The 12601-nt window shown below is 41.8% G+C and overlaps 1 protein-coding gene across 1 annotated transcript in view; it reads left to right on the top strand.

Moving 5' to 3' along the window:
• Nucleotides 1-12601, top strand: part of LOC146812981 (uncharacterized) — an 83700-nt gene that overhangs the window by 37669 nt on the left and 33430 nt on the right. Inside the window, exons 3-4 of the mRNA XM_085615236.1 lie at nucleotides 981-1094; nucleotides 3949-4000. Of these exons, the coding sequence (XP_085471362.1) occupies nucleotides 981-1094; nucleotides 3949-4000 (166 nt within the window). The remainder of the gene's footprint in view (nucleotides 1-980; nucleotides 1095-3948; nucleotides 4001-12601) is intronic.

The following is a 12601-nucleotide window of genomic DNA, read 5'->3' as shown; positions in this document are numbered from 1 at the left end:
TTATTATTTTCCCTAAGTGAGTGACCTTCAAAAAACCTTTTGAGTCTTATTTTTCTGAAGAAAGCTCTCAAATCCTTTTCAAATTGATATTTATTAATACCTGTAGAGGGAATGAAGCTAAACCCTTTACTCAGAACCCTAATCTCTGTCTCTGTGAGTACTCTATTTGATAGATGTATTACTGGTGCTCCGTCTGGTGCCAGTACCTTTGTTTCCTCGTCCGTATATACTCCTGTTGTAGAGGAGGAGGAGGAGGTCCCCGGGTCTGTTGACCTCTCCCTTGGTTCCCATTGTGTCTTGGCCCACGTCTCAGTCTCTGATCTAAAAAGACCCAAAATCTTTAGAATTTCCTCTATTACTATTCTCTTCTCTTGGGGTGGTCTCATCCTCACTACTGGACCCAGAGATATCAGAGAAAGTGACTTGCTTTCTTTCTCCCCTCCTATAGATTGGTCTGTTGCTCGGTCTCTCCCAACCCTGGTCATTCTTTTGTTGGTAATATTTCTCATTAAGGCAGGGATAGGTAGATTCAGGGCTAAATCTTTCTATATCTTTTTTGAGCTTATTGGTCTTTTTATTAATGAGATAATCCCTATAGCCCTCAATATCCCTATTAATCTCTTCTAATTTTCTTTTTGCATCATCTACCGCTGTGCTGTCCCTCAATTCTATCTCTAGTTTTTTAATAGCTTCTTTTTCAAAAATAATCAATTCATGCGCTGTCTCGATTATGAGGAGCATCAAATCCCTGCTGCATCTGTTCGAGATCTGGGTCCACACCTCTAAAAATCTCTTGTTTTCTATAAAAAGACCTGGTTCATTCCGAACCTGTAATCCAATAGGGATCGTGCCAGACTTTACGTACTCTATTAGAAAATCTGCATGGGCTTCTGTACAAATTCATTTCTTCTTTAATTTAACCAGTTTGCCCCAATTCTCTCCTCTTCCAGTCATAACTGTGATTTTATTTCCATTTTTAGCATTGATGATTTTGTTAAACTGATCATCACTAAAGCCAAAGGTCTTAAGCTCTTACACAACAACTCCGTGAAGGAGGCTCTCCAGCCGACAGGCTGTACTAATCTGGCACGAAAGTAATGAGAGGGGCCCTTTTCCGCAAAGGGGCTAGGGCGCCAAATAGACCGTAGTCAGAGAAAAGTCCCCCTATTGGCGGATAATTTTAACCAAACACTCACTTACATCAGAATCAAGCAATCACCAGAACAAAACACCAACAACCTCAATAGGCCAAGTGTTTACAATGCAAATTATTTATTGTCTTTAACCCCTTCAGTGCCCATGACGAGCTGGACTCGTCATGGGCTGCGGTGGCGCTGTGCCCATGACGAGTCCAGCTCGTCATGAACTCCGCCCGCTAATGCAAGGCGCGGCACTGGGCGGGGAAAGGGGCGGGCATGCAAGGGGTTAAATCAGGAGTTTTCCTAACATTTAATTATCTACAGTAAATGATCCCGTGAATTATTCAAAAAGGTTGAAAACAATCTTCAAAAGGTTAAAAAGGTTAAAAAACATTTTATACACACATTGCAAAATAGGAGAGAGCCAGCAAGAAAGATATTTTCGTATCAAAACTAAAGGCCAGAACATTAGATCAAGATCATTCATCATACACAGAATAGTTATTCTCAATACTTCATTTTTAGAGTGACAAATGTCTCCACAATCTACAGTCTGCCTACTTGGTCTTGCGTCGACGCGTTTCGGTGGATATCACTGATTAAAGACCACCTTCTTCAGGACCCAAAATAACCTCTCCCGTCTGTGATATTCAATCCATATCGAATACTAGAATATCAATAGAACAAACAGCTAGCCTATAAAATATCCACACTTTAAAAACATGCATTTTAGAAAGATATCCTCATACAACAAATCCAAGGCAACTCAAAATTCAACACACTAAACACCATATGAGCAATAGAATTAAAAACGTTATAAACAGTAATTGGCACATCATCAACAATGAAGAAGAGAACAAATTAGACAGACCCATTTTTGCATTCAAAAGAAATAAGAACTTGAAGAATGAGCTAGTGCATACTTATAGGGAAATCCAAGGAAATACACAAATCACATTGGATGGAAGACGAGCAATAGGGAATGTTAAATGTGGCACATGTAATGTGTGTGCACTATGCATAGAATCTAAGAGTCTGGAACATAATGGTTGCCATGTTAACTCTAGATCACTTAACAATTGCAGGAGCAGAAATATAGTATATTTTCTGCGATGCCCATGTGGTAAGGGCTACGTAGGAGAAACTGGTAGGAGCTCCGGATCAGACTCCAAGAACATCGCTCAGCCATTAGAACTAAGAAAACAAATGCTCCATTAGTGGCACACTTTATGGAGATGGGCCATAATTATTCGGATATTGAATGGTTAATTTTAGAGAAAATCTGGATAGGGGCCCCTGGGGGGTGATATGGAGCAGAAACGAAAAGCAAGAGAGCAATGGTTTATTTCTCGCTTCAACACTGTTCGTAATGGCCTGAATTCTAAAGAAGAATGGGACCGCCTTATTGGGTGAATTGCTGTATTTGCAGCTCTGCTTTTAACGTGTGCAAGTATGCAGTTTAGTTAATTGAGAGTAGTAAAGAGAGAGTACTCATGTAGGCTAGAGACTCAGTAGGTTTTTTGCTTGTGTTTGCGGGCAGCAGAGTGTAAATCATCTAATAAGTTTAAGTAACCAATTGTTCTACATCCTTTGATGTTTAGAGGGTTGCATACATTGGCAATTGAGATTTTATAGAATTGAGTATTACACCTTGGGCAGGTTAAGATGGCCGCCGTGTAGGCACTAGGGTAGCTATGTACATTTGATCACGCGACTAGCATTACCGAACATGCTGAATAAGTAAATATAGCAGCAATCACTCGCAAATGAAACTACGAGAAATGGCAAGATTTTCAACTGCCAAAAAAGTCAAAGACAGTAGGTTTTAATAAGGTTGTAAGGTTTTAACAACAAGATGGTCGAAGAAAAATAAGCAAATTAGAGAAGTAGGAATAGACTAAATGTGATGGCTTGTTAATATGTTAGTCTGGAGGCACAATGATTACAAAGATGATGATAGGAGGTAAGATACCATCACTTGGTAGCTTTCTACAGTGTGAAAGGGAACTCTAAGATGGCCGCCGAAGTTATGACGAGAGTTGTTCGATTCGGCAAGAATACGCAGCTGTATACTATCCCTGCAATTAACCACAGCGATAGCGTAGATCTTATGTCCGCAATCACCGTGGGGCTCAGAAATCCTGAACCACGGAGCAGCTACTATTCATGAAGCCGTAATGCCCATATTGTAGGTAAGGTATAGGAAGATTCACACAGTCAGATGGTCTCTTATTGACCACGCCAGTATTGCATTGTATCGTGGTAGTGTGGATAAGTTAATTGTATTCTGGGATGGTATTTGTAGTATTAGTACGACTTAGGCGGGCTTTGGGTTTAGATAAATGGATGTTATGGAGTGGAATGTCCGAGGGTATAGTTTACCAGAGTTTAAGGAGTACAGAGGCTGCCCCATAACTCAAAGTTGACACAAATGATGTCCGCATCGATAGCTTATTTCCGGGGACTATGTTCAGCTACTAGTGCAAGGAGGGATACTCGTGACCCTATTACGCCAGAAATATAAGCAAGGCCAACCAGGGTGTATGTTATATTAACCAAATATTAATAGGTTGATTAGTGAATGAGTAAACTTTGTAACATATTACCCTCTTTGTCGTTTTTTTAGTATCTAATAAATTGCTAAAGAAACAATGGGAATTGAATATAAGAACTAAGAAATACAATTCTAGAAGCCTTGCGTTCTGCCAGATTTTAAAGATAAAAAAACTCCCAAGAATGTTGTAAACACAGTAAATCGGATCGTGCTACAAAAGTCTAAAATCTCTTTTATTTATTCAATTAATTGCAGATTTATGCTCCTGATTATTCTGCCTAATAAGCATCAGGATAATTACTGGCAGGTAATTTTTTGAGATTACTCGATCTGAGGTTTTGCAATCACTTTGTTCCTGTTACAAAAAGGGTACATATTGAATAAGGGTCCCCTTCTCTTTCCACAGATTGATTGGCTAGATCTTATGTACGGCCTTAGTGAGAGATTTTCGTCCTCCTACAATATCTTGCAAGGTTTCCTGCATGCAACACTACTTAATAGCATTTATTCAAGTATTGACAAAATCATAGCCATTTGAAAATTTAATGTAGAAATGTAACCTGAATAGAATTATACCATCTACCAGTAATGAATGGTTAACTCTTGTACGAATGTATGTTGAATGTATCACCAGGATAAAAATTCTATTTTCTACAACTTTATTACTCTCTTCTATTAGACATACACCTGCGATAGGCCAATTGTCTTTTGTAATGATGCTGTTTTAATGATGCTTTCTTTTTTAGTTTGTTGAATTTATGTGTCATGAGTTGCCTTTGATTTTTTGTATGAGGATATCTTTCTAAAATGCATGTTTTTAAAGTGTAAATATTTTATACGCTAACTGTTTGTTCTATTGATATTCTAGTATTCAATATTGATTGAACATCATAGATGGGAGAGGTTATTTCGTGCCCTGAAGAAAGTTGTCTTTAATCAGTGATATCCACCGAAACGCGTCGACGCAAGACTAAGAAGGCAGACTGTAGATTGTGGAGACATTTGTCACTCTAAAAATGAAGTATTGAGAATAACTATTCTGTGTATGACGAATGATCTTGATCTAATGTTCTGGCCTTTAGTTTTGATAAGAAAGTATCTTTCTTGCTGGCTCTCTCCTATTTTGCAATGTGTGTATAAAATGTTTTTTAAAATTTGTAACCTTTTGAAGATTGTTTTTAACCTTTTTAAATAAATCACGGGATCATTTACTGTAGATGATTAAATGTTAGGAAAACTCCTGATTTAAAGACAATAAATAATTTGCATTGTAAACACTTGGCCTATTGAGGTTGTTGGTGTTTTGTTCTGGTGATTGTTTGGTTCTGATGTAAGTGGGTGTTTAGTTAAAATTATCTGCCCATAGAGGGACATTTCTTTGACTGCGGTCTATTTGGAGCCCTACCCCCTTTGCGGAAAAGGGCCCTCTCATTACTTTTGTGCCACTGTTGAGAACTGGCCATTGCCATTGACACAGCATGGTGTGTCCATAGGTGCCGTCAATGTGCTCCACTTCCCAAACCACGCTCATTGGCACCAATGGATAGCAGCCATATCGTGGTAGCGACTGCCTGGCCCCTGCGGTGTGTCACCGCCAATGCCCATGCCCTTACCTCCCATGGGAGCTGCAATCGCGGTAGTGATTTACACATTGGGAAGTGGTGGTTGGCATGCTCCCGCACCCAAATCACCGTCATTGGCACCAATGGATAGCAGCCATATCGCAGTAGCAACCGCCTGGCCCCTGCGCTGTGCCACTGCCAATGCCCATTCCCTTACAGCCCATGGGAACTGCAATCGCGTTAGTGATTTACACATTGGGAAATGGAGGTTGGCATGCTCCACCACCCAAATCACGGTCATTGGCACCAATGGATAGCATGTACACAAAGGACCTGTAAGGGGATAAAGAACAGGTCACCCCCCACTCACAGGAATTATAACACTGAATGGACCTGATCTTTAGGTGAACAAATTACTCAGAGATCCCTTCATCCATCTATGGTCACCCAATTTTGTGTGACTTAACAGCGGCTATACTTATACCTTCTATTTGAGGTAATCCTTAGTCACCTTTTATTCTCTAAAAAATATATTTGTGTTTATGGGATCTGCCTCCCGAAGTCTATACCCCCCCATAGTGTAGATACCAAAACTTATATAGAGAGAGAAAAAAAGGTGAAAGAGGTTGACAGTGCCTCACGGGAGTAACACCATGGAAGTTTGCAGATTGATTCTCATCTGCATCCTCAGATTCTCATCATCAGCAACTGTCAACCCAGAACAAAAAGATTTGGTGTAAGTTTAAGAAAAGAAAAGAACCAACATGCTCAGTGTGGTGTATCTTGATGCCAGCACTCAAGATGTCTTATCCGGGTGCCCAGCAGTACCAACCCTATAAGAAGTATCGGAATCTGGTTTCAAATACCGCTATTCCAAATCTAAAAATGAGCTAGACATCCACTGGCTATCCTATTTTATTATGTGCTGTGGGTCTGCTCACATTAAAACCAAGACACACTGTTGCCTACTATCTGTTTAGTTATAGAGGGCCAACATGCTTCATTGCCAAAGGAAACTCATGGCAACTTCATCAGGGCAAGGGTCGGTTTTCGCCACACTGCACCATTTTTTATATATTTTTTACCTGCGGGAGACAGAGACAACACAACACAAAATATCACAGTCAGCACTAAACATAACATATAGTTTAATACATGTGGGAGCCACCTTCATCTCGAAAATATATTTACCGGGCAGTTGCCCATCTTGAGCATACCTGCAACCCCCTGTTTGTGAATGTGTACTAGTCCACACTCACACAGTCCGTCACGCCCGCTGCCGAGCGTGAACCTGTGGAGGGATATTGAAATAAGTTACTGGATCAAGTTATGACAATGTGCTCACTCGTTTTAAAAAACAAAAGGTTTGTGCTCACTCATTGTATTGATTATTAAAAGCAAGAAGAATACGGCTTACTGTTTCAACCTACAACGTTTGTTGATTTGTATCCACATTTAACCTCAACCATACCATCCCCGTTCAAGTTACTCGGGGTGTGTACGTCGCCTGCCAATGGGGGAAACCCTCTTGCCGCTATATTTTATCACTTCGTGTAAGAAGGAAGATTCAACTGCTCCACGAGTGATGAACATTGGATCATTGGATCTAAAATTTTTGCAATCCCAGCCTCGTGTGTACGCGAGTGTCTGGCGTTTGCTCAGCACATCGCGGTCTCGTTGTTCGGCAGTGTTTTTCAAAACATGGCGCAGATCGTCAGTGCGTGTATGCAATGGATAGCAGCCATATCACGGTAGCAACCGCCTGGCTCCTGCGGTGTGTCACCGCCAATGTTCAAGCCCTTACAGCCAATGGGAACCGCAATCGCGGTAGCCTAATGCAATTTTGAAAATCGCGGTAGGCGTGCTCCGCCACCTCAGGGCCGGTCATTGGATGCAATTGAAAGATGCACGGTCGCGGTAGCGATGACCTGGCCCCTGCGGTCTGTCACCACCAATCCCAAAGCCCTTACAGCCAATGGGAACTGGAATCCCAGTAGCCTAATGTAATTTTGAAAATGGCAGTAGGCTTGCTCCGCCACCGCGGGCCGGTCATTGGATGCATTTGAAAAAAGCAGACCTGGAACACCAATTACCGCAGCTTAGAACCACTGAAACTCCCCCAGGGGGCTATATATGTGTGGGAGAGAGCCTCACATTTCCACTGCTTCAAGACCCTGCTGCCTGACACTCTTCACCACCAACTGCTGCTGATCCTGTCTCCTGGACCCAGACACTGCTGCCTAACACTCCTTACCACCAACTGCTGCTGCTCCTGTCTCCTGGACCCAGTGATGGAGAGGACTGAGAACATCAGGGCCCATCCCTTCACCACAGAGGAGCTGGAGGTCCTGGTAGACGAGGTGCTCACACAGTATTGGAGGCTATATGGTGCTCCAGATGTCATGGCAAGTGTTTCATAGTGGAGGTGAGAGGGCAGGGAGTGCACACATGATATTGATCTGCTGTAGTATGTGCCTGAGAGTGTGGTTTTTGTGTGATACATTGCCTAGCATGCTGACTTCAGAAGAAAGGGGTTTGTAGCCTATTTTACACGTTTCCCTGGTTGCATATCAGGATGGGAGGGACATGCAGTGTTTTTGCAGCCATACAGTGACACTGCAAGTTTGGTAAGTGGGAGTCAGGACAGAAATTGCCTGTGCTAATGGATGTTTGGATCCATGAGGTTCTTCACAGGCTCATCTGTGACATTACCGAGAGTTTCGGTCCAGAGGGTACTGATGGAAGTGAGTCTGACTTAATATTACCACCATGGATATGTCAGCATTATGCACAAGAATGAAATGCCCAAGGATGACACTCTTGGTAGAAATTCACCTATGACACAGCAGTTTATTGTACTTTTGAAACGTCCCCCTTCCATTTTTATCATTATGTGTACTGACTTGCATGTGTAGGCACTGTTTGCCCTCTCACATTGTCCCTGCATGTGACATTTCTGATGCCCCACGTTAAACCTCAGTGTGAGCCACCCTGTCCTGCACAGTCGCTGCCCAATTTGACAAGGACCCATCACTGAATGGACAGAGTGAGACATATGGGATGTCTGCTACCCTATCCATCAAAGGGCTATCTCAGGTCTGTGGACAGACCTTGTTCGAAGGGTGTGAGATTTTGAGATCATGTCCCTAAATGTGACCTTCATTACACAGTGAGCCATTCACAGGGCAAGGACATTGAGGGGTGTGCAGTGTTGGCCACAGTGAGTCTGCCCCACCACATCATTTCTAGTGTGATGTATGTCTTGCACACTCACAAACTGGATAGCAGATGTGGGACTCCTTCACATTGCTTTCTGTGCTGGCATTCTGCCTGTGTATGAGATGGGCAGGTACTATGTCCATCCTCATACCTGCAAGCATTTTGGTATGATTTTCCCATGCTTATGTACTACGTGTCATGCTGTATTGTCTCCGCTAAACATATCTGTGAAGTTGTGCTGAGTTTGTGCATGCTCCTGTACTGAGAGATAGCGGTACAGAAACCAATGTCACTGAAATTTCCTCCTCTTGTCCCTCATGCCTGCAGGTCAAAGTCCACCAGCTTAAGGTCGTATGGAGGGCCAATGCATGCAAGGTGCGGGCTCTGTGTGTCTCCAACCGATGACACACACACTGTCACAAGAGGTGGGATGACATCTGCCGGCTGAGCAAAAACATGGCAGAGATGACGCTGGGGCTGCTCCCTCGGACTGGCAGGTTGGCGCGTCGGAGCATGACACTACTAATGGCACGCATCTTGGCAGTGACACAGCCAGAGCTGGATGCACATTTGAATGACCATCAGCAGCAAGCTGGGGGTGAGTATTCTGGGAAGGGTGACTTTGGTTGTGAGTGACTGCATGTATTCTGAGCCTGAGCCAGTGCTGAGCTCTGTGATGTTGCTAGTGTGATGCAATGGCTTGTAAGTGGTCTCTGTGTTGGGTGCAGCTGTAATGAATTTTCGATACATGTACTTTCTCATGTCATTGATGTAATGGCCCTTGACGGTGCATTCTGAGTTGTGGCCTTGTGGCATCGGCTGCATTGGGGGAGTCAGGGACATCCCATGGCAGTGAATGGCAGTGTGACTCATCTAAGTGTGCTTTCATCAATGTGTGCAGTGCCTGACCTCAAACATGTGAGAACTACACATCTGACACCCATGTGCAACTGTAGTTGTGCCCCAAAGTACAACATGGTAGATGGCATGAACTCATGGACATTGTGAACTGAAATTTTGGAGTCTGTATCTGTGTTGTCCCCTTATGGTGACTCCATGTGTGACTGTGACAGCATGTTGGGAGGTACATCTTTTCCACCCACAGGGACGCAGGTATGCTCAGAGGGGTCTGTATGTCTGGTTACATGGAGGCACAGGCAAGCTATTTGGCTTTGTGGGCATCACATGGGTCAATTATGCCAAGTTTGCATGATACCATGCAATTTTTGACTTTGGAATTGACGATGTGACTGCACAGGGTGGTATGCAACATTGGGGTACCATCATCTTGTTTTGTGCTTTGCTTGCATATGATGTTTGTATAAATGGCATTAAACTGAACCTCTAGTCTAGTCAAATTAGTTCAAAAAATGGGCTAACCTAGAACTAATTACAATACAATTTCTGTGAGTGGATTTTTATTGAAATTTTTCCATAAAAAACGAGGGTGAAAAGTCTACCACTCTATCATGACGCGTTAATCCAATATGGCGGAATTTTCAAAATGGCTGCCCTATATTTGAGATATAGGGTATAACTGTTTATATGCCCATGTGTGGTATAATTTTATATGTTTTTAGGGACGGGAAAGTCAAAAATAACATCAAAAATTGTTTCTGATGACTATAACGTCAAATTGGGATTAATACAATAAACCACGATAATTATATGTTAATATGCCAAACATAGTTTTGACATTATTTTTTATTTACATTTTTTTAACATCATTTGAAAAGGATAAACAAATTTCAACTAGGTAATATAGCACTTCTCAATATGACACTGACAAATGAAAATTGTTAAAGAGATAAATTCAAACAGCACTCCTCAGTATAAGATTAGTATGATTTCAATCATCGTCCATGTCCACTTCCATGGAATTGCAACAGCTTATTCCTCGACAATCCGTGCACGCATCTGTGCACACTTTTCCCTGTCTTTTGCATATACATTGCAGAGTCGCACATTGACTCTTGCTGCAGCCACATTTCACAAATTTTAATAAATGATCTGGTGCTGGTGCTTGACTCAATCTAATGGGAGCCAATCTTCCATCTTTCACTTAAAATCCCCACTGTAATGGATCCATATGAATACCCATCCACTGCTGCACCTGATGATATACTCTGAGTGAATGAAATTTGCAGGCATCCTCTGTAGGAGGCAAGACTTCCTTATGACTTATGTAGTAGTTGGCATACTCCTTGCCATCCTGGAACACTGTTGCTGAGTAGATGTGAGATGTTCAATAAAATATCCAGGTTTGCAGATGGGTCACTGTACGCGATTTCCTTAATGGTATTATACTTTAAGAAACACATCCCACTGGCCTGTGAATGATATGTTTTTATTGGGATTTTCCCCAACCTCCTCAGTTCTTCAAATGAAACTTGACGTTTCTTAATGACCGTTGAAAATTTTCCAGTTGGAGTCACAGTGGCGATAATGCCCATCCCATGAAAAGTACCATGGCCATCTATTGTAATAATATTTTGATCAATATTATCAGCTGCATATTGAATGAATTTCGGAGGACTTTCAGAAGGCTCCACAAGGACAGGTTTAGTATTTCCTCTTTCTGCTGCAGCTGAACGTTCAAAACGAAGAACTTCTGAATAGGAGCTGCAGAATCCCATATTATTTACTGCTTCAACTACAAATCTCGAGCTTGTGCTGTCATGTAATTGAACTGCCAGCCCTAACTGCAACGGTGCAACTAAGACTCGTGGGCGCACAGCTTGCATAATTGCCTGTCCTATAGAAGCTACTTTTCTCTCTCTGTTGGTTTTATCAGTAACAAAAACTGATAATAAGAGCCTTAACGAATCAGGAATGTAGCTCACATTATAGTCAACACTACTCATGTTTTCAATGGGTGGATATGTTTCTGGTTCTACAGGGATGTCTTTAATAACATTTCTTATTATTTCAGCAGCTGCCATAAGGAGATTGTTTTGATCCTCTTCAACATCTTCATGGCTATGACTGTGGTACTCTTGCAATACATGAGCAGCTGTACTTTTAAAAGTAACAACATCAGCAGTCCCTGCAACTGTTCCTATGAAGATTTCATCTTCAAAATGCTCTTTGAGTTTTTGTTTCATATACTTCAAACTGTATGGTTCGCTATCTTCTGGCAGTAATTCTCGCATTTTATTAAGAAGTTCTTTAACAGTAGTTTGTTCTTCATCATTTGCCTCCATGTATTTAACTACTTGAAGAAAAGTTTCCTGGCAAACTGAGTCCTCTGGTCGACCTAAAGATATTGGAGGGTTATCAGTGAACTGCCCGGGAACGAATTTTCCAGTATAAAAATTGGCGTAACACTGTTTGTGGTAGCATGCATCTACAGCATGTAAATCAGAAACATTTTGGACACGTCTCTTAACTTTGTCTGCCCATTCATCATTGCGTTTGTTGCATTATTGTAAAACTGATGATTTGAATTCAACTGTTCGTGCATTAAACCACGCATTTTTTTTCCTCTCCCTGATGTATAAACTTAACTCAGTACCACAGAAAAAACAATTTTTTCTAAAATCAAACGGGGTTTCACACGACCGTAGAACACGAGAAGTTGTGGGATCTGATTCTTTCTCCTGGAACTGAGTTTTCAAGTTAACAAAATGCGCTCTACATTTCTTGTGAACTTTCTGCCCAACACAAACGTGAAACTTAGATATTTTTCTCTCCTTGCATGTTTTTTGAATTCCAGTCACTCCTCTTTCAGTGAGTACAGATACATCATCATCTTCTTGAAACACCACATCACAAATGAAACACTTTTCTTTTTTTTTTTTAAACCTTTATTTTGAACTTTTTGAGCAAACATACAGCATCAGTCAAAAGGTGCGACAATGAGTACACACAGCCAGCATAGGTAGGACACTGGAAGTAGGGAGAAAAATAGCGAGATCAAACAGGCAGTGTTAAGGTGGTCATTAACATCAAAGCAGTGCAATACATCAAACAGTTGGTAGTCAATGGGGTCTAAAGTATTCATTCTGTACCCTAACAGGCCTACCCCATGCACCCTGCACATCACTGCAAAAGTTCAACACTGTAAATCCCAACCGTGTGTGGAGACCCTCAGCGCACAGTGGCTACCCAATAATACCCAGTGGGAA

This window comes from Triturus cristatus, chromosome 7 (assembly GCF_964204655.1).
Source record: "Triturus cristatus chromosome 7, aTriCri1.1, whole genome shotgun sequence".
Taxonomy (NCBI): Eukaryota; Metazoa; Chordata; class Amphibia; order Caudata; family Salamandridae; genus Triturus; species Triturus cristatus.
This window is presented reverse-complemented; position numbering and strand designations above follow the sequence as displayed.